Here is a 21,964-nt window from a genome sequence, read left to right as displayed (position 1 = left end):
TTATTAGCGAATACTAATTTGAGGTGAATTACCATTTTCCGCTTATGCTAACAGTGTTTTTTCTTACTTTTTAACAATATGAATAGCTAATGTGAACACTATTTTTGATTCAATTTTAACTTTTCCCCTGCGATGTGAAGAGTTAATGCTAAATAAGACGCCATTAGTGGCTAATTCTAATTTTAGATGAAAAAGCATTAGCAGCTAATGCTCATACTGTTTTCTTGCTTTGTAAGAATGACAGCAGCTAATGATACGAAGTCTACCATTATTAACTAATGCTAATTTAAAGTAGTAGGTAATGCTAATGCTAGTAGCTAATGCTAATACCATATTTTCTTGCTTTGTAGCTAAAGCTAATTTGAGGTAAATAAGCATTAATAGCTAACGCAAATACCCTTCACTCAAGTGTTATAATGATGTGAGATGTTAATGCTAAATAGGCTGCCATGAGTGACTCCTTTCCCTTGCATTATAAAGATGTTAAGAGTTTATGCTAAGTAAGCTGCCATTAGCAGCTAATGCTAAGACTGTTTTCCCTTGCTTTATACAACTTGAGCTAATGCTGTTTATGGGCCCTGTTAGAATCAATATTTCATTCTCATTCTGTTGTTTGAGAACAATAACAGAAAAATGTGCACTTGAGAACATATTTATTGTGAATTCAGCTGTGAATGTAGAGTTTGTCATAATTTAAGGTTCCATTTCCAATTGTTATCTGACACTTTATTAGGTACACTGGCATCTATCTCAGGTACACCTGTGACCTAAATGTTCCTGCAAACAGACTCCTTGGAGACCCCTACATAAATATCCATGTACTATCCAGCTAGACTAGTGTGTCTGTCCCTGAAAGTATTCCTGCATGTGTGATTGTTCATGTCTCATCTGCAGGAAGCAAACAGGAAGTGAGTGAAGGGCACAGGAAATGTTTCCAGCTCTTACTCCTCTATCAGACATTCTTCATACCTGAGAGTGTCCAGTCTCCAGCCTGGATCCTTCAGTCCAGCCGACAGCAGCTTCATTCCTGAGTCTCCTGGATGATTGTAGCTCAGGTCCAACTCTCTCAGATGGGAGGGGTTGGAGCTCAGAGCTGAGGCCAGAGAGGTACAGCCTTCCTCTGTGATCAGACAGCCTGACAGACTGCAGACACACAAAACAACAATCTATCTGTCAACAATCGTTTTCTCTTTGTCACAATAACATCTATCCATTTACATCCATTCAATGTAACTTTATTGATAAGTGACAATACCCAACAGACAACAACAGTCATCTGAAGCTGTTTAACAGTGTAAGGTAACAGCATCCAATATTAGAGAGAAAGCCCCAACCATCAGGCAATCCACCGTGAGCAGCACTTGGTGATGGTGGGAAGGAAGAACTCCCTTTGACACAAAGATCCTCCCAGTGAAAACAGGCTCCAGGAGGAGCATCTACCATGACTGGTTGCGGGGTGAGGGGAGAGAGAAGAGATGAGCTCAGAGAGACAAGAACAAAACACAAACTAAGGAGAGAGAAGACAAATGTTAAGGACATGCAGTAGTGACATATAAAAGCATCATGAGTGAAAAGAGTGGAGAAGAAAGCAGAGCATCATGGGAAGTCCACCAAAAGCCTGAGCCTATAGCAGCATAACTAAGGGATTGTTCAGGGTTACCTGATCCAGCTCGAACTATGAGCTTTATCAAAAAGGAAAGTTTGAAGCTGATCTTCAAAGTAGAGAGGGTGTCTGTCTCCTGAACTCAAACAGGGAGCTGCTGCCACACCAAGTCCAACATAGAAAGGCTTTCTTTGTGTTTGCTGTTTTGACAAAACCTCAAATCCCAGTCAGAGATGATGAGTATCATCACAGTGATGATTATTTCTCTGTTAACCCAGGCTTTCTGCTTCAGGATCTGTGCACGCTCACAGAACAAGGAGACCTTTAAACATCATTTCACTAAATGGATGGACTGAGCTCAGCCTACAGATGAACTGGTGCTAGAGATCATAAAGAACATTAAACAGTCAAATTCAACACTTTAGATGGAAATATGAGATTAATGCTGCAGACAATCATGAACCTGCTGAATTCATGAACATCAAGAATGCAGCGAGTGGTAAAATAAAGATTTGACCTCAGTGTTACTGTCTATTCCTAACATATTCCTAACATGATAGCTGCACTTTAGAGCTCTAAAACTGGAACTGACACATATTTAAACACTTCATGTTACTCAGTACATTCAGTTCTGACACTCGCCCACAGTCCAACACAGGAGATCACATCAGTTTGTCACCAAAGTCTAAATATTCCAGAGGGCAGTGTTGATAGAACTAAAGTTATTTGGAAGCAGAGTTGAGTTTGCTTATCATCGAAGTACTTCAAGTCTGAAGTATCACGCTGTTGATGGCAGCAAACAAACCCAAACAAACAGTGGTGGAAGGCTTGGGCAGACTCCGTTGGATCAGTTTGTGGGAGGAGTCTAGATAAACCAAAGAAAGACAAGGTAACAAACGCCACAGTGAAGTGAGTAGCTACAAACTGCAGGCCGATTAGTGTTGTTGAAGAAGTCGGTCTGAGGAACGTTCTCAGGATCAACAAATGACGGCATGTATGAGCCTCAAGACGCACCATCAGAAGAAGAATACATGAGCTGTAGAAAAAGGAGAGACTACGAAAGCCACGGCGTTACAACATGCACCAGCTGTTGGTCTCTCTGGAGACTCCTGGGTGTGGCTGGGTAACCATGGTTACCTGGGAGTTACAGTACATGATATTAATGAAGAGTGGGAGCTGCATTCTATAGCAAACAATTTGTTTTGAGGTAATCAGCTGATCTTAGTTTAACCAGAAGCCTTTCACAATAACTGCAAAGCCTTTATTTTGTCCAACTACCATCAGTTCGTCTGTACTGATGGTAACTTAAAGTCACACTAATGCCGTTTAGTTTGTATAGTGTATGTAGTAGAAGTATACTACAGTCCTCTGATCACTGACAGGATAGATTATGTAGATATACACCTTTGTGTTTAACATTGCTGCATTATAGTACTGTGATCTTTGACCTTGTATATGGTTATGTTAGTGTCATAAAATAAATATATTGTTAGTGCTTATTTAGTGCTTATTGTTACTTGTTTTTAATATAGTCTAAAAGGGCCGTCACTGAGTAGAGTGTGAGCCAAGAGTACAGAAAGGAAACTGCATGCTTTTGCAGAGCACAGGAGCTGCAGGCAGAAAGTGAAACTAAGTAGAGTGTGACGTGTAGAGGAAGTATATAAATAATCAGACTGGTGGCTCCTTTTTCAGACTGAAGCTGATGTTGTCTCTCTGCTCAGTCTCCATTTTCTGGAAAATGTAAAATTAAAGATAATTTTTTGAGTTAGACCACTTTGAGCCGTGTCTTCCTTTGCCGTTAAAGAATACAAAGAAACGGGATTTAATATTAGCAATACTGACGTATGCATATAACTGGATATGTAACTTATCTATTCATCTTATTTGTCATGTATTTACATTGTGTACTTCCTTTTTGTAAGAAACCACATACGTGATCACAGCCACAAGAATCAATCAGTGAAAGAATGAAGTGCCTCAAACCGAACCTTAAGCTCCTTATTCCACACGCTGGGATCATTTGGCCTTCAGTGGTGTTCTGGCTGACACACCGGAGTGACTAGAGTGCTAAAGAGTGAATCAGACACACCAGTGTCATCCCTTATATATCCACTAATATATAGTGGATCGTGGGGCGATCGTGGCTCAAGAGTTGGAAGTTCGCCTTGTAATCGGAAGGTTGCCGGTTCGAGCCCCAGCTTGGACAGTCTCGGTCGTTGTGTCCTTGGGCAAGACACTTCACCCGTTGCCTACTGGTGGTGGTCAGAGGGCCCGGTGGCGCCAGTGTTCGGCAGCCTCGCTTCTGTCAGTGCGCCCCAGGGTGGCTGTGGCTACTATGTAGCTTGCCATCACCAGTGTGTGAATGTGTGTGTGAATGGGTGGATGTCTGGATATGTAAAGCGCTTTGGGGTCCTTAGGGACTAGTAAAGCGCTGTATAAATACAGGCCATTTACCATTTACCACTAACATTTAATCGTCCTTCAGCTTGTGGCTGCAGTTAGCTGGTCTGCTAGTTAACTGATCTGCTAGTTAGCTGGTGTGCTAGTTAGCTGGGAGCTAACTCACTAGAACATTTGATGCTAAACTGTCTAAACCAATGACTGTATAAAAGATGGACGACGCGACAGCGCCCCAAAAATGAAGCCAAAACGTTTCTATCGCCCCCTGGTGTCTGGCTGCAGTATAGGTCATAAACCCCGCCTCCTCCATGTTTGCGGATGGGACTCGGGTCAGACTGAAATAAATTAAATCTCATCAGATAATTTTTTTCCAAAGATTCTTTCTTTTGTTATCAATAGTTCTCATCATGCTGATTGATGTCCAAGTGGTCTCCTTTCCCATAAGTTTGATTCTAATTCCTACCGCGGTGATGTTAAATTGGGGTGAAACGTCATCATAGCAGCTTTGACTGACAGCTGCAGTCACGGAGAAACTTGCGTATCTCTGTTCGGGAATAGCAGATAGAGCGTAGGCTCTGAGAGGACGCCAGCGTTTACGCTACGAAAACACGACCGACTGTTTTAACCTGACAGCCTGAGGTGTTCTTCAGTAAACTGGACTACCTGACAGAAGGACCCGAGGCCCCGCTGCACTTTTTCGGTAAGTTAAACGTGTTTGTAAGCTACTCCGTAACTTCCCTCCTTAGCTAGCTCCTGAGACCTTAGCTAGCTAAAATGAGCACTCGGCTGTCAAGGTTCGTTTAGCTAACCCATGCAGGTGAATGAATTTACCCTGACTAAAGAAATCAAGAGAAACGCTTATTACAAGTATTATACTGTAAAAACAACAGGCTGCATTCTGCTGCAGCTCCTGTGCAGAGCTGAATATATGTGCAAACAACATGTTTTCAGTCTCTTGTCACATCTGTAAAGACATTAACATTTTTTTTAAAAGCTTGTACTTCAGTAACTCCTCATTAACCAGGAACTATGGATTAAAGTACTGTAGTGTACTGTAATACTGAAAAAATGTAAGAGAAGAACTTCAGATCCTGATTGTGTGAGGACAGAAGAATCAGCTTTATTTCAATGTTGAGGGATAAAATTTATATTTGAGTTTGTGATGGTTCTGTTCTCTTTGTGATTACAGGGGCTGCCCTCAGATTCAGACCTCAGCACCACCCAGTGACAGCAGACAGATCATCCAACATGTTCACATGTTAACTTCAAAATGAACTGATGAAAACCGTACAAAGGTTAAAGTACCATCTTTTGTGAAACCGTCTATCAGGAACCTCGGGGTAACCTTTGATTCTGCTCTTACCCTGGATGTTCAGGTCAAATCTATGGTTCGGTCCTGCTTCTATCATTTAAGAAACATTTCAAAATTGAGCCCTATAGCATCTCATACTGGACTGGAGATTGTTATCCATGCATTCATTTCATCATGATTGGACTACTGTAATTCACTGTTTACATGTCTAAACAAAAACTCCCTGGAGCGTCTGCAGATTGTCCAAAATGCTGCAGCAAGGTTTCGGACAAAAACATCTTAGTACTCCCATGTGACACCGTTGCTTATACAGCTGCACTGGCTCCCTGTTGAATTTAGAGTCCATTTTAAGATACTGGTTCTGACATTTAAAGCTCTTCAAGGACAAGCACCAGCCTATATCATTGAACTTTTACAGCCCTATGTCCCTAGTAGGTCCCTGAGGTCTTGTGATCAGGGCCTACTTGTTATTCAGCATACAAGGCTGAAAACCAAGGGTGATAGAGCTTTTGCCACTGTGGCCGCCAGACTGTGGAACTCTCTTCCTTAGAACTTAAGATCTGCAGACTCAGTGGTCACTTTTAAAAAACAGCTAAAATACATCTTTTTAGAATTGCATTTTATTAACTTTTGTCTGTTTTTGTTGTATACTTTGTGAAGCACTTTGTGATCTTTTATCTAGAAATGTGCTATATAAACAAAATTTTACTTACTTACTTACTTACTTACTTGTTGCTGCAAGTGCTTTTCATGCAACTTTTGCAAAGCTATGTGTGAAAAGAAGCGGTGACCTAGGACAAGCTGGATGCATAAGATGCAAACTCCGGTTTCACATGCAAAAAAAAAATATATATATATTGCTCTAGCTTATGTGGTTGCAGAGCTACAGACATTTAAAAACAGTTACTCAAAACTGAGCGTTCCTGCTCTGACCGGCCTTAAAGGGAAAACAGTATCTCCCGATCATAATTTAAAGCAGCAGAAATTAAGTCAGAACACAAAAGAGCAAAAATTACATAACAAAAAATGATTGACAACAGTGAAAAACTACATTGCTGCCTCCAGTGGGCTGCAGCAGCGGCAAAGCCAAACACAGGCACCATCTTGCTTGACAGAAGAACTTAGCACACAGCAGCTACAAGCATATGGAACACCAGGACTGCCATAATGAATTAATTAAATACACCATTAAATAATTAATTAAATGTGGCAATAATTAATTAAAATCGGATATAATTAATTACATAAATATTTACGACACATGTAAAGAATTAATTATTGACACATTTAATTAATTATTGACATATTTAATTAATTAATAACACATTTAAATAATTATTGACAGTTTTAATTAATTATTTAATGATTTATTTATTTAATTCATTTTGGCACTTTTGTCCCCTTCATCTCTCTCCTTGAAATCATTTTATCTGTCAGCCTCACCCATCAAAGTAAGTGGGCGGGGTTAACGCTGCCATGCTGCCATCTAACATTTGATTGGTTGCTGTGCAAAGTAAGTCAAGACAGGTCGATCCTAGATAATCGATTACTTGTGTAGACTTGGGGCAGCCAGGTATCCCAGAATGCATTCAAATCACAGGCAGCAATGGTGGTGGTGTAGTTTTAAAATACCCCGTTTTTCTGTCACCAACTACACTTTTAACAGTGTTTTAGCCACAAATGTCGCGCCGTAATCTTCACATGTCTGGTCAGGTTGTCAACATAGAACATGTTTGCAAAAGTGCTCAGATGTTTTCAGAGATGTCACTAGCTCTGCTAACAGTCAGCATGCAGAGTGCACCGAGCTCACAGTCCCGGTGTTCCAGCTTAACTGTCTTTTGTTTTTTTTGGTTTTTTTGTTTGTTTGGTTTTTTTTGGGAGGGGGGGGGGTATGTTAACCGGTTTGTTTACATATTCCACTCTCCATGTTCCACATGTTGCATTCACAGATTCTCATTCTCACCGAACGATTGTCTCTTTCCACCTGGTCTTGTGTGTCTGTGCTTCTGTAACATAAAGAACGAGCTGACATGTTTCTCACGACACCAGCGATCAGCTCAACAGACCCTCAGTTTACCTGCATGCATCCTCCTCCTCACCTGTCAGCGGTTGTTTAACACCTGCTGCTAATTCAAGAAACATGCCCACGTTACCTGGTGATAGTCACAGTTTAACTGGGCAGCCGGTGCTCGATATAACGCAATGTCAGCCCATTTTTCTGCACAAGATAAGTAAATATAGTTTTTTTTCCCGAGTGCAGAGCTGCTGGAGCTTGTTTCCTTACAGAGCACTTTATAGGCGAACCCACTTTATCAGCAGCTGATGTCCAATCACCTGAGTTTTAGCTCTCAGTGGTTAAACGCTGGACTTAATTCACTCAGGTTTTGTCTGTCGGGTCACGTTTACTTCGCTGTTTTATTTACAACTGAGCAAATCGGTTTGGCTGAGGCTAAAGTTATGTTTCATAACTACAGAGTTTTACAGACGTTTAATGGTTCACTGGCACATGTGTTAGACTGAACCATTCACTTTCCTTTATCTGGTGTGTTTTGGATTTAACAGTGAATTTTGAGATTAAACTGACTTTTAAAATGTTTTATACAAAGAGGAAAGAGAAGGCGCATTTCCACCGAGAGGAGCAGAGTTTGCAACAGCATGTTCATCATGAAGACTGCAACCTGGACAGAAATATTATATCATCTGTTTTTTAATAGTTATTCAACTGTATTCTAAGCACCAGCTGTCTGTTAGAATTTTTAGATATAATTTGTGTTATTTTTTTTCTCTCTTTTTTTTTTCTTTTTTTGTTTTTTTTTTTTCTTTTTCGGTCATGCTGTCAACTGTCAAAGGCTTGTTACAAACTATGAAACACATCGTGCAGACTTCTGGATGTTAGAAGAAAACTAATACTGCTCATGAATGAGACTAAAGGCTTGAAGGTGTCCTTTAAAACTAAACATGTTAATAGGACCTCGCTATTTATATCATAGTTTGTGAAAAGATTTTGTTTATTATTCACCCTGATATGCTTTGCTTGTGATTGTGTAAACTCTGAATGACGATTCACTCTGATAAACATGAAGCCTTGCCTATGCTTATCAAATGCCTGTGAAGACAAGTTCCTGTGTAAAGAGGAACGGAAAGTGCCACTTAAGCAGACGTTTAGTATAGTACGGACAGAATGTTTAGTAAGATATGCATTTGTCAGTTAAGCAATCTATATTCTGAGAACAGGCGGAGACTGCCTCCGTCTGCTGTGTAACCTACATGCCTATATAACCTGCAATAAAGAAGAGTACTGTGTGACTCTCTCTCGAGACGATTCACCCATGTACATGTGATTGATTATATTGTCTCACTGTGTCTCTGTTTTACTTTGGCAGCCTTCTGTTTGGGATTTTCCCTTAACATTTCTTGGTCCTTCGAGCCGGATGAGACAGCCTATTTAAAGCAGCTCTCACAGAGGGCGCCTCACCAGGTCCCGTCGGTGCGAGAAGCCCACGTTGAAGTCTGCTGGCAGCTCACGCACTAGGTGTGTGATAAAATCCAAGAGCGTGAATTCGGGTCTTGGTCAACGTTTTACAAGCGGTCCGCACCGTCGGGGGCTGATCAGGTGCATCTGAAGAAACCAGCGCCAAGGTAAGACAGACTACTTTGAGATAATAAAGGTTTGCGCAAAAACGAAAACGAAACTTAAAAGAAAATAGACTCGTCCAAGAGAGACTGGAAGCATTAAAGCTCGTCTTGAGGACTGGTAGTCAGCTCGCCCTAAGAGGGTTGGAAGCAATAAAATAAATATTGAGCTCGTCTAGAATGATTGGTAGCTCCCCGAAAGGGTAAAAATAGGCCTATAAGCTCGCCTAGAGAGGCTGGAAGCACTACGCTCGCTTTAAGGAAGCTGGTAGCGTGAACGCGCGTTGAAACTGTCTGTCTTTTATTGTCTATCTTTGTGGTGGAATAAGTTGATTTTTACAGCACAATAAGGAGGCTGAACTATTCCACTAATTTGTTTACTGTTGGTCGCTGAAGTACTGGTGAACTGAGAGGGAAGGTCGTGTTTTATCACATAAAGTCAACACCGCTTTTGAGAATAGCTCAAAAGTAGAAGGGTGTGTCAGCCACCTCTCTCTGTTCTCGTGCCAGTGAAAGCGCCGCAGGTGTGTGTGTATTACTAAGCGCTAAAGACATAAAGAAATAAATAAAATAAGTAGAAATAAACATATAAAACAAATAAGAAAATGGGAAATAAAGCAACAAAACTCACTGCTGACGAGCAGTGGCTAGAAAAGAAATGTCCAGGCGCCAGACAAATTAGTGCATATAGATGGAGAAATCCAAAGAAAACTAAATGTCCCACGTGGGAGGGAAAATGCATTAACTAAATTATAAGAAACCCTCCAAGCAGAAATAAATACTGAAAAGGAAGCTAAAAAGAAATCAAAGCATACACAAGAGTTGTAATATTTTAAAGCACGGAAAGAGGAATGAAGTGGAATAAACAAAAGGTTAAATTAAGGTTAACTTAAATTAAAGCAATGAAACAAAATTGGGAAGACAACCAAGCTGAATGAATAGAATGCGTGAAACCAGATAATTCACACAAAATATATCAAATAAAAAAGAGAGATGCATAAGGCATATTAAGGCTGTGTCATTGTTCAGCCGAGGAAAATGTCTCCAGCTTGGGAAGGTGTGAAGCTGCAGATTCACACAGACCCGTGATGGATACATAATAAAATATAAACTAATATATATGGCGTTATTTCAGTGCCACTATTCTGAGCGCATGTAAAAAAAAATTGCAGGTGCAAGTGTTGCATTTTGAGGAGAAATTTATTTTGAGCGTACAAAAGCTGAATTTGAGTGAACAAAATTCATTGCTGCGTGCAAAAAATGTATTTCAGTGTTTGCGCTTATCCATATACACACACACAATAGCACCCCCTCTCGCTCAGTTTTTTCATTTGCGCTTGCTCGCAATGTGTTGCGTGCGCTCACAACATTCTCTGCTGCGTGCGCTCAACTCTCTGTACACCGTTATAAGTGTGCCACAAAACCAACCAATCACAGACTTGGTTTCAAAAATTCTGATTGGCTCTTACGTTCTCCAATCAGCTCGCTAGCTGCTGCATTCCGGACACCGGAAACACTGTCCACTCAGCCTCGCTTCTTGCAGATAGAGGGATTTTTGATTTACTCTGCAGCCAAAGAAGAGATGGCAGAATCAAACAATGGCTCCAATAATACTACACCACAGTATCAGGTGAGTTTAATTTTTTATTTTTTTGGTGAATTTAGTAATTTGCTGTCCTTTCTGTTTAATATGCTGTGAAATTGTAGTTACAGATGTAGCTGTAGAGTTTAAGCTAGCCTTATGGGTAATTACCAGCGTAGTTGTCTTACTGAGGCAGTGTATCCTAATCATGTTTTTTAGGGTAATGGTGCAGTTGAGTCAGCAGTAAGAAATCTGGTGTCTTTGCTGCTTAACAACATATCCACAAATCCTTCAGGGAGGCCAACAGAGAGTGGGCAGCCGGAGCCTAGAACTCTGACTATCCAGCAAGAGATGACAAGGTGTTAGCTTTTTTTGTGTGGTTTTTTTTTTCTAAACTTTTTGCAATCTTTTCTGTTAAAGTTATTTGGTTTGTCGATTTATCAACATTGATTTTTAAATTAAAATGTGCTATTAAGGACTGATGTCATATTTAATAACTTTATTAAACAATAACCCTTATGTTATGCAACACTGCATTTTTTTAAACTCATGCATTTTCATCCCACAGATCATTTCCAGGATATTTCAAATCAAACTTGAGCCGTGGTAAAAAGAGATGTTTAACATCTACTAAGCAGCTTGTTAAGGCAGGCAGTAAGACGACAGGCCTCAGTTTTTATTTGCTGTCAAAAAACACATCCTACACACCTTTGCCAGCTGAGGAGCTTGAACTCCTACAAGCTGGCATGGGGAGACAAACAGTGTCTCTTCCAGAAGATGGTGACTATGCAGAGGTACGTTTGTATAGTCAGTATTAAAATAAGTCATTGGCAGACGCATTTAGCCTGAATCATATGCCACAGTCCATTTAGTGTTCCATTCTGCTTAAGTGTGTTTTTAACTAAGATTTCTAGACTTCTGGAAGAAACCTTTCCAAAAATGGAACATCTTTGTGGAGGATGGCTCTTGCATAAGGCAACAGGTTTGTTGTTAATTCAGTTTTTATGTGTGTTTTTGGCATTCTTGCGTGCTCATACTGCATTAGAATTATGTAGTTGATACTTTTGCTGCTTGATTGTATGTGCTATCTTTCTGTCAATAAAGGTGGGAGTGGTCGACGAAAGCTCACTGTAATTCCACCTGAAACAGAAGGATATTCTGTCAAAACACTGAAAGCTGTGTCAGGAGGTGGCAAATCCACTTTTTACATTGTACCTCTTCAGGAAACATTAGACACATCTCCTCTACCTCCCGACTCACAGCACTTTTCAAAGGTGCCAAAGAAGATATGTTACCAGTGTAATGAAGTTATGCCTCTGCAGATGCTTGCAGTACACATCAATACGTGCAAAGGAAAATTCTCTCCTGATGAGACTGATGATGAGGTGAGACAATTTTGATGAAATCAAAATGAGCAATTTTGATTAAATAATATAGTATCACAATTACTGTTTTTTAATTCTGCAGGAATCTGAGTTATGCATTGTGAAAAGCAAATGCAAGGTAAACCTAGCAAATTACTAAAAACCATAGTAACTACAATGAATTTTGTATCGGTAATGATCTTTTTCCCACTATGCATAACATGTACCCCTTTTTTGAAATTGTAGGTTATTTGTCCAATATGCACTAAGGACTTTCTTGAAGATGAGATCACAGTCCACGCGAGTCTGTGTGGGGATAGGTAATCTTTTTTCAGCCGTTTATGAAAAAATGTTAATCAGTAACAGTCCACGCAAACATATGTATTTTTTTTTTTTTTTTTTAAACTTTGTTTCGTCAACAGCTTTCAATGCATGGTGCCTGAAGAAAATGACCAAACTACATGCACACCAACTCAAACTTCAGTATGCACAACAGACAGGTAATCTTTGCTCTATTATAGTTCATATACACACTATTATGCAGAACCATTTGTTAAAATTATGTGTAAGATCTTTTACACAATAGCTGGGGTTTAATTTCATATAAAACATTTTATGATCACACTACTTTAAATGATTGTTAAAGATTGTTGCACAGAACATGCTGCGATAAGTTCTAATCAAGTTTAATGTGGTAGCCTCTTTTAATCTAAAGATGATGTTAGGATGTTTTCTACCCTGTTTTTGTTAAGCGTGGAAGATGTTTTGCGTTGCCTTGAACAACAAGTCGACACCACAACAGAATTTAAGTTGTGTGTGGACAGAGAAGACCTTCCAGACAGAGGCATTCTCCAGTGGCAGAGAAAAAAATCTGCATCTCCCACCAGTGTTCTTAGGGTGGTTTTCATTGGAGAGGCAGGCGTGGATACAGGAGCACTTAGGAAAGAGTTTTTGAGTGGTGAGTTGCCTATTACCTGTTTTGTCCTAGCGTCAATAAATAATGGATAAGTTAAAAATGCTGATATTTTTTGTATGAAAGACATGATTTCAGGTATTGAAAGCAGATTCTTTGAAGGACCTGAGAACAAGGGCAAAAACCCCAAGTATTCTCTGACCGATCTTGATAATGAAAACTTCAGGTTGGTTACATACGAGCTTTGTGTATTACATTTAATACGCATCCGATATTTTTGTAAATGTTACCTGAAAATGAATTATAATCATTTGTCTACACAGAACTGTTGGTGAAATAATTGCAGTCAGCCTCGCCCAAGGAGGCCCATCTCCTGCCTTTTTCAAAGAATGGTGCTACAATTTCGTCTGCTCAGGAGAGGTTGATTTCAGCTGTCTGTCTAAGGAGGATGTTGCAGATGTGGAATCTTCCCTGCTCATCAGCAAAGTGAGCACCTGGTTTAGCTCTGGCACATGATATATTATGAGTATGGTGTTTTTAAACACTTTTAACCTTCTGTATTTCCTCTTTCACATTATACATTTCCAGGTTGAAGATGCAGCAGACATACAGTCTCTGATGATGTGGGCTGATGAAATTGTCAGCTGTGGATACACAAACCAGATAAAGATGGATAGTAAGGAAAGCATGATACGGTAAGCGAGAAAAAGTCAGAGAGATCATTAACCCATCCCCAACTAGTTTTTCATTTTGTTTTTTTTGTTTGTTTTTTTTAAGTGCCATTGTCTTACACTCTACAACAAGACTGATTCCAATGCTACAGCAGCTCAGAAAGGGCATGGAACTGTATGGTCTTGTGAACCTGATGGCTGTAAATCCTGAAGCTTGCCACAGTTTGTTTGTGCCTGGGAAAATCCTCAAAGTAAGTATTAACATAGCAGCTTAAGTCTGATCCGAAGACAGTCCACTTATCTGTACTGTACTTATCCTGTATTTATTTATTAGTTTTGAATGAACAATATATCTATAATATAATCTACTTTATTTCCTTATTTACAGCCAGACGCTGATTTCATTATGATGAGCTGCCAACCACATTTCAGTGAAAAGGGGACATCTAGGGAGAGAACTGAGAGGAAGATCATAAATTTTTTGCAAGATTTCTTGCAGGAGATTGAAGCATTAGGTACTATATAGTATTAGCTGTATATACCTATAGTATTGTATATATACCGTATGTATCTGTTAAATATTTTTGCTTTAACATGCAGGGCACTAGGAAGTATTCTTAGTTGTTAATTTAAAACATTGTAATCCAGATTGCTTTTTATTTAGAAAAGACTTCAGAAACATTTTCAAATATCACAGATGGAAACACAGGTGGTGAAAAATCAGAGTCTCTTGCTGTCCAGCATGTGCTCCAGTGGATGACCGGCCAGTCCCATGTTCCCATCCTTCCTGATGAAAAGAGACATTTCAAAATAACATGCAAGTTTGACCACGAATGTAAGGAGCGGCTGGGAGATCACTCAATTTGTTACCCAGTTGTGAGTGCATGCACTTGTACTGTGACTTTTCCAGTGCAGCATCTGGACACTTACACAGCGTTTAAAACCATAATGAGTACAGCAGTTAGATATGGTGGTGGATTCCACAGAGTTTAACACATTGTTGTCTTGTAATTTGGAAACTAAATGAGTAAAAATGTTTCTAAACATTAGCTGTTAAGATGTTCGTAGCTGTTTCATGAAAATGACAAGACTTCAAAACTTTGTGTAGGGTCCTACGTTGATAGATAATAAGCAAGTGCTTTGTTTGCTTGTAATCTGAATGTTTCAGCAAAGAAATCCAGTATTTGAGAACTTAAAAGAGCGTTGACTTTCACGTCCATGTTAAGTGTCACTGTTGGTTTGACACCTGTAGCAAGAATTGTATGTACAGGTCACGACCGTGTGACTCAGAATGTTCCAAGGGATTAATTGTTCTCTGAAGTCCCTCCAGGGTTTCCTCATCCAGTGGGCATTCAACTTCAGGAACCACAACTGTGCTGTTAGTTTCTTCTTTCAGTACAGCACTCTCCCAGTCAATGCCTGGATCCTGAAGCTCCTTCAAATCCACAAACATATATAATAGTCATTATTCCAGAATAGGTACTTTTGGGAGTAATGTTATTTTGTGTAAGCGTTTTTTTCCATTAAATACAACAATTTAAAAAGAATGCCTTTGTTTTCATGTTCTTCTTACTGTAATTTAGATTAGTGGTAATTGATTGTTCAAGATGGCGCCGAGTATGGCAGCCTCGTCGCGAGCTCCCCCAAGCAACAGCTGTTTTTTGTGTTTAATTTTACTTTTTCTTTATTTTTTCACGAGTAGCACATGTCTCCTTGTGTACGACCGACAAACCTTACTGGACATAAAAGACGGACTTTCTCATCACTTTCCGGAGTTCAAGTTTTGCAACACGGACCCTCCGTTTGCAGACCCCCCATTCATCTCACCTGAGACGCCTTTGTTCTGGGCCCGTGGAGGCCGCAAACGCCGACGCAGAGGGAGAAGATCTGGCGTTCTGGTTCGACTGAGACGGCGCACTAACAGACCACCGTTACCCAGCTTATTACTGGCTAATGTGCAGTCTCTGGAGAACAAGCTGTGCGAGCTTCGGGCACGGATCTCATTCCAGCGAGAGATGCGGGACTGCTGCGTGATCTGCCTCACAGAAACCTGGCTATCGGACAAGGTACCGGACTCCGCAGTACAACTACCGGGGTTCTCTGTGCACCGCGCGGACAGGTCACAGGAGCTTACTGGGAAAAGCAGAGGCGGTGGTGTGTGTTTCATGATCAACAACAGCTGGTGTGATTATGCGAACGTGCACCCGGTCAAATCCTTCTGCTCACCGGACCTGGAGTACCTGATGGTTAAGTGCCGGCCATTCTGGCTACCGAGGGAATTTACAGCAGTGATTATTACGGCTGTTTACATTCCCCCACAAGCCGACACTGACCGAGCACTCAGGGAACTGTACAGCGCGATCAGCAGTGAGGAAACCGCACACCCAGAGGCGGCGTTTATCACGACCGGGGACTTTAATAAGGGTAACCTGAAGAAAGTCTCACCAAAACTCCACCAACACATCCATTTCAACACTCGTGGAGACCGGCTTCTTGACCACTGCTACACCTCTTTCCGGGATGCGTACAAAGCCCTCCCCCGCGCCCCATTCGGCCAATCAGATCACCGCTCCATCCTGCTTCTACCCGCCTACAGGCAGAAGCTGAAACAGGAAGCTCCAACCCTGAGGGCGGTGCATCGTTGGTCGGACCAATCGGAGTCTACGCTGCGGGACTGTTTTGATCACGCGGACTGGGAAATGTTTCACGTGGCTGCTAAAGACATCGATGAATACACAGACTCAGTCTGTGGATTTATCAGAAAATGCGTGGAAGATGTCGTCCCATCCGGAACAGTTAAATCCTTCCCAAATCAAAAACCCTGGATTAACGGAGATGTTCGCACGGCGCTAGCGGCACGGAGCACCGCTTTTGCCTCCGCGAACACATCGGACTACAAACACGCACATTACCAACTCCGGAAGACGATCAAAGCAGCCAAACGTGAGTACAGGGACAGGGTGGAGCAACAGTTTGACAACCCTCGGAGTATGTGGCAGGGACTAAACACAATCACAGACTTTAGAGGGAAAACCAGCACACCGCAGACCACGGCCTCTCTGTGTGAGGATCTAAACGTATTCTACGCTAGATTCGACACAGCGAACACCAGGAGACCGGACAGTGTGCGCACCGCGGATGACGTCAGTGCGCACACTGTGTCTGAGGAGGATGTGCGGAGGTACTTCAGGAGAGTGAACCCACGCAAAGCTACTGGTCCGGACGGGATTCCCGGCCGCGTCCTCAAGTCATGCGCGGCTCAGCTGGCTGGAGTGTTTACACATATCTTCAACCTTTCCCTCTCTCTGTCTGTAGTCCCAGCCTGCTTCAAAATGGCCACCATCGTCCCTGTACCCAAATCCTCCACCATCTCATCATTGAACGACTGGCGACCTGTAGCCCTGACCCCCATCGTGAGCAAATGCTTCGAGAAGCTGGTCAGGGACTTCATCTGCTCTGCACTACCCGACTCACTGGACCCTCTACAGTTCGCATACCGCCACAACAGGTCCACTGATGATGCCATAGCCCTGACACTCCATGCTGCCCTGTCACACCTGGAGAAGAGAGACACGTATGTGAGAATGCTGTTTGTAGATTACAGCTCAGCATTCAACACCATCGTTCCCTCGAAGCTGGACAGGAAACTGCAGGATCTAGGACTGAGCAGCTCCCTCTGCAGCTGGATCCTTAACTTCCTGTCTGACAGACGCCAAGTGGTCAGACTGGGCAGCACCACCTCATCCCCCATCACACTGAACACTGGTGCTCCACAGGGGTGTGTACTGAGCCCTCTCCTGTACTCACTCTACACCTACGACTGCACGGCCACTAACAACTCCAACATCATTGTGAAGTTTGCGGACGACACTACAGTGGTGGGTCTTATCACCAACGGTGATGAGACAGCCTACAGGGAGGAGGTCAGCGCCCTGACCCACTGGTGTCAAGACAACCATCTCACCCTCAACGTCGCAAAGACAAAGGAGCTGATAGTGGACTTCCGGAGGTGCAGAGGAGTACACACCCCCATCACCATCAACGGCGCCGCTGTGGAGAGAGTGAGCAGCTTCCGCTTCCTTGGTGTACATCTGGCTGAGGATCTTACGTGGTCAGTACACATAAACAAGACAGTGAAGAAGGCGCAGCAGCGCCTCTTCTTTCTCAGGAGACTGAAAAGATTCGGCATGAGCCCCCGCATCCTCAGGACCTTCTATCGCTGTGCCATTGAGAGCATCCTCACTGGATGCATCACCACCTGGTATGGCAACACCACCGCTTACAACCGCAAAGCTCTCCAGAGAGTAGTGCGGTGTGCTGAACGGATAATTGGAGGTGAGCTTCCCTCCCTCCAAGACATCTACAGGAAGCGGTGCCTGAGGAAAGCGGGGAGGATCATCAAGGACTCCAGTCACCCCAGCCATAAACTCTTCAGACTACTTCCATCAGGAAGGAGGTTCTGCAGCATCCGGTCCCGTACCAGCAGACTGAGAGACAGCTTTTTCCACCAGGCCATCAGACTGCTGAACACGTCATAGACACCTCACCCTCACTACTGGAACTTCAAGATTATGCACTCCATACTGTACATTAATGCCACTGTTTTGCACATACCTACCTCTGTATATTTTATATTTTATATATCTTATTTTATTGTTTACTCTATTTCATTTGTAAAACATGTATATACACACTCACACACACACACACACACACACACACGTAGAAAAACATATTTAGTACACACATTCAGTAATGTATATACCTTTATATATGGTACATATATTTATTACTTTTTAGATTAACCATTTTTATATTTTGCTTGTTGCACGTTATTGTATTTTGCACAACTCTGTTGCTTGTGAAGCTTGCACACAAGAATTTCACTCGCATGTACTGTACCAGTGTACCTGCACATGTGACGTGACAATAAAGGTGATTTGATTTGATTTGATTTGATTTGATAAGCAAGAATGTATAAAATCACTAGAAGCATCTCCCAGATGTGCTACAAGTGTTTAATTTGTTAATTTCAGAAGAGCAGAGTTAACTGCTAACTAAAATTTCGAAATTAAACATTTAAATAAATTTAAAAAAACCATCTGATTATGATCTGGTACCTCAAGTCTCTCGCCCTCGTCCAGCTCTTGTAGATGTCCCATACACCAGAGCTGTTCAGGAGTGAGACCACCTTCTGTCCTGAGGGGATGATTATTCCATCCTCCAACAAAGGTGACAAGATCTGCTCAGAGTCGAGGGACAAAGATGTAGTGGACACCAAAGAGATGAATGACATCTGAAATGTCAAGCAGGCCATCCTCCTCGAGTGAGTGAAGAATATCATGGTACTTGCTAGTGACTGCAATCCAGACATCACGCCAAAGTCGTTCTACTCTGTAAATACATTTGAATTTGGATTTCTGGTATTTCATGCTTCAAATCAATATCAGAACTGCTACAACAATCTACCCATGCAGTCAATAATAATATAAAGAACATCAAAAGACTAACCTCTGATTGTGGACACTCTTTCCAGATATGAAACTCGCTCTCCCTGTTCCTCTTGTGGCAAACATGAAATGTGCAATGTCCAGGTTTTCTACTCCTTGATCTGCCCTAACCCTATGATAAAAATAAATTTTTAAGGGATTTTTAAAGTTTTCTTTAATGAAACTTGTTGCTAGCATATAAATTTAATCAGGGCATAAAACCTTGATGGCAAGCCGTGAAGCTGGGCTGATCTCAGGAAAAATGAGAATGCAGTTTTTGCCCTGTTGTTAGTTGCTGCATCCAAGTACAGGACCTGCAGTAAAAACCAAATGGAAAATTAAAGATCTGGTTTCAGATCATGTATAGTTTTTCAGTTAATAATGCAGTTTCATAATAAGTGTTCAAGGAATATTGTACGGTTCTATGTTCATAACCATAATTCAAAGCTTGAGTAGTCTAGACATCAATATTGGTAGTACTTATCAAAAAAATAAAAATGGCCTTTTAGTTGAACCTTTTTTTTTTGTAAAGAACTGATTATAAATTTTTTTTAAAAATTGCAAATCGTCCACTATGTTGGCTTGCTGAATAATTGATGTTCATAAAAAAAAAATAACCTAATACAGCTCTCATTTCAAAACTGCCAAATATTCTACATAACATTTAAAATTTTACCTTCCTTGAGTAGCCATCCACTCCACCAAAGATCACAACATTGTACCTGTTTCAGAGGGAAAACAATCTCACTAAGGCTTGATTTGCAGAACATGTAAGACATTGAAAATACATTTTTCAGTATGCACGCTTGCCACTGATTTAAACTGGACACTTGTCAGGTGTGCTGAAAATAATACCAACATTTTTATATGTGAAAGTGGATAAGTTCAATGAGACTAAATATTTTAGTTCTCTTGTCATGATTTTTTTTTTTAAGTTTTCAGGAGCACTTACCATATTGTGTGTTGATAGGCTTGTTATCATGGAAAATATCGATATACAAAGTGTAAATAATTGCTCAAGAAAATTTACAATTAACAATATTACTGGTTTTGTTACACATCCTGTAATCCTTTTACTTAATATTACTCTATCAGGTGCTTTTTAAAATATTATAAATACACTGAAAGACCTATCAGATAAGGTTGATTAAAGCAGATTTAAAGTATAACGTGCATCTTTCTGCCCAACTTCTGTTAGAGCTACATAAGTGGGTATTTTACCTTATTAGCTTGTGATTTGTGTCTATGTGGACCAGGGAGAGAGGGCCTCGCACCGAGTAGCTTCTTCGCACAACACAGCCTAGTTCTGTGATCCGTGTGAAGATCCCTACAGCATCAACTCGATGCATGGAGGCCATCATTCTCCACCACTGAACACGGAGACCCATAGAAACCAAATGTCCTTGAACCATTCGATAGCCAGCATTTGGCATCTGATTTTTGATAGCCGATATGATGTTGTCCAGCTCTTGGTCATTCATTGTGCTGTATGTTCCTCTCACAGACAAGTCAAATTCTTGCATCCTCCTGAAGATTGTTCTTCTTGAAACACCAAGACATTTAGCAATGCAGCTGACTGGCAGCTGAGTGTCCAACAAGTTCTTCAGTTTTTCTCTCTCTAGTACGATTTTGGGGTGGCCAGGTCCCAGACCAACTTCTGTTTCCAGTTCAATAATGGCCACAGAGCTGATGTTAATTTCACACTGAACCAGATGATGAATGTTTTGTAGAGCCTCTGTAATCTCTGACAGACCGCCTATTTGCTGAGAGAAAGATTCAAACAGAACAAGCTCATGACGAGTCAAGAACTCCAAATAATCCAGATTTAGTGGTTGTTGGTTTAAAGCAGCTTCCAGTTTAGAGAGGAGTCTATGCATCATTTGCTGTCTCAGTATGTCCTGTTAAAAGCAGCAAAGAACATGGACAAGTAGTTAGAAAAATACAATGAAATGATGTATCTCAGACAAAAATAAACAACCCATAAAACGAACTACATGAGGTAAATCATTTTTCAAGTTTGCATAGTTTGCAAATTAGCTAACGTCAGTTATCAAGCGAATAATAATGTACAAAATGATTTTATATTACTTACATGTGGCCGGGACATGCTGTTTTCGTGCTGCTGTTCAGTATTCGACGACATAAAAGAGACCTACTCAAATATGATTTGGAGAAATGAGTCAGTTGGCATGGTTGTATGATGCAACTACATTATACTACACCAACGATAGTCTTAAAAATAATATTTTAAAATAAAATAATTAAAGATATTATCCGCAAATTGGGGTTTAATTGAGTTTAGCTGGATTTAGCTACATTTCGGACAGTGTTTCCGGAATGCAGCAGCTAGCGAGCTGATTGGAGAACGTAAGAGCCAATCAGAATTTTTGAAACCAAGTCTGTGATTGGTTGGTTTTGTGGCACACTTATAACGGTGTACAGAGAGTTGAGCGCACGCAGCAGAGAATGTTGTGAGCGCACGCAACACATTGCGAGCAAGCGCAAATGAAAAAACTGAGCGAGAGGGGGTGCTATTGTGTGTGTATATGGGTAAGCGCAAACACTGAAATACATTTTTTGCACGCAGCAATGAATTTTGTTCACTCAAATTCAGCTTTTGTACGCTCAAAATAAATTTCTCCTCAAAATGCAACACTTGCACCTGCAATTTTTTTTTACGTGCGCTCAATTTTTTTTTACGTGCGCTCAGAATAGTGGCACTGAAATAACGCCATACATATACTATTGTATATTAGTAGTAAAGTAGTGTATTGTAATATACTATTGCTGTTATAAAAAAGGAAAAACAATACAATGATAACATTAATAATGACATACTATTAATAGGAAGAGGCACCTCAGTCAGTTATGATGTGAGGTGGAAGATTGTTAAAAGTAGTCTGATTCAAGCTTAAGGTTTGCTCAAACTCAGTACAATGATATAGGAGATGAAGAAAATAAGGAAATAACTACACTAATCAGGTGCATAGAGACACT

The 21,964-nt window shown here is 40.9% G+C and overlaps 1 protein-coding gene and 1 long non-coding RNA gene across 2 annotated transcripts; one reads left to right on the top strand and one right to left on the bottom strand.

Annotated features, from left to right (window-relative positions):
- Window positions 1-11,812: 11,812 nt before the first annotated feature.
- On the top strand, window positions 11,813-12,194 carry LOC109196274 (uncharacterized). The gene is made up of 3 exons (XR_002057814.2): window positions 11,813-11,915; window positions 11,998-12,033; window positions 12,141-12,194. It is a non-coding gene; the product is annotated as an uncharacterized LOC109196274 (long non-coding RNA).
- A 1,924-nt stretch (window positions 12,195-14,118) lies between these two features.
- LOC109196272 (uncharacterized) lies at window positions 14,119-21,111 on the bottom strand. The gene is made up of 7 exons (XM_019350242.1): window positions 21,060-21,111; window positions 20,189-20,865; window positions 19,644-19,689; window positions 19,190-19,281; window positions 18,990-19,100; window positions 18,599-18,872; window positions 14,119-14,913 (listed from the first exon to the last, which is right to left on the bottom strand). Exons 1-6 carry the CDS (start codon window positions 21,108-21,110, stop codon window positions 18,725-18,727), a joined length of 1,125 nt encoding a protein of 374 aa, XP_019205787.1. The 5' UTR covers window position 21,111; the 3' UTR covers window positions 14,119-14,913; window positions 18,599-18,724.
- Between the last annotated feature and the right edge of the window lie 853 nt (window positions 21,112-21,964).

Source organism: Oreochromis niloticus, linkage group LG20, assembly GCF_001858045.2.
Source record: "Oreochromis niloticus isolate F11D_XX linkage group LG20, O_niloticus_UMD_NMBU, whole genome shotgun sequence".
Taxonomy (NCBI): Eukaryota; Metazoa; Chordata; class Actinopteri; order Cichliformes; family Cichlidae; genus Oreochromis; species Oreochromis niloticus.
This window is presented reverse-complemented; position numbering and strand designations above follow the sequence as displayed.

What these genes read in the sequence shown, in the direction of transcription:
- LOC109196272 (XM_019350242.1), bottom strand. Translation starts at nt 21,110, where the DNA reads ATGTCGTCGAATACTGAACAGCAGCACGAAAACAGCATGTCCCGGCCA. An exon ending in ACAAATCACAAGCTAATAAG is followed by an intron (nt 19,690 to 20,188) that starts GTAAAATACCCA and finishes CCTCTGAAACAG; the next exon opens with GTACAATGTTGTGATCTTTG. An exon ending in AAGAGTGTCCACAATCAGAG is followed by an intron (nt 18,873 to 18,989) that starts GTTAGTCTTTTG and finishes ATGTATTTACAG; the next exon opens with AGTAGAACGACTTTGGCGTG.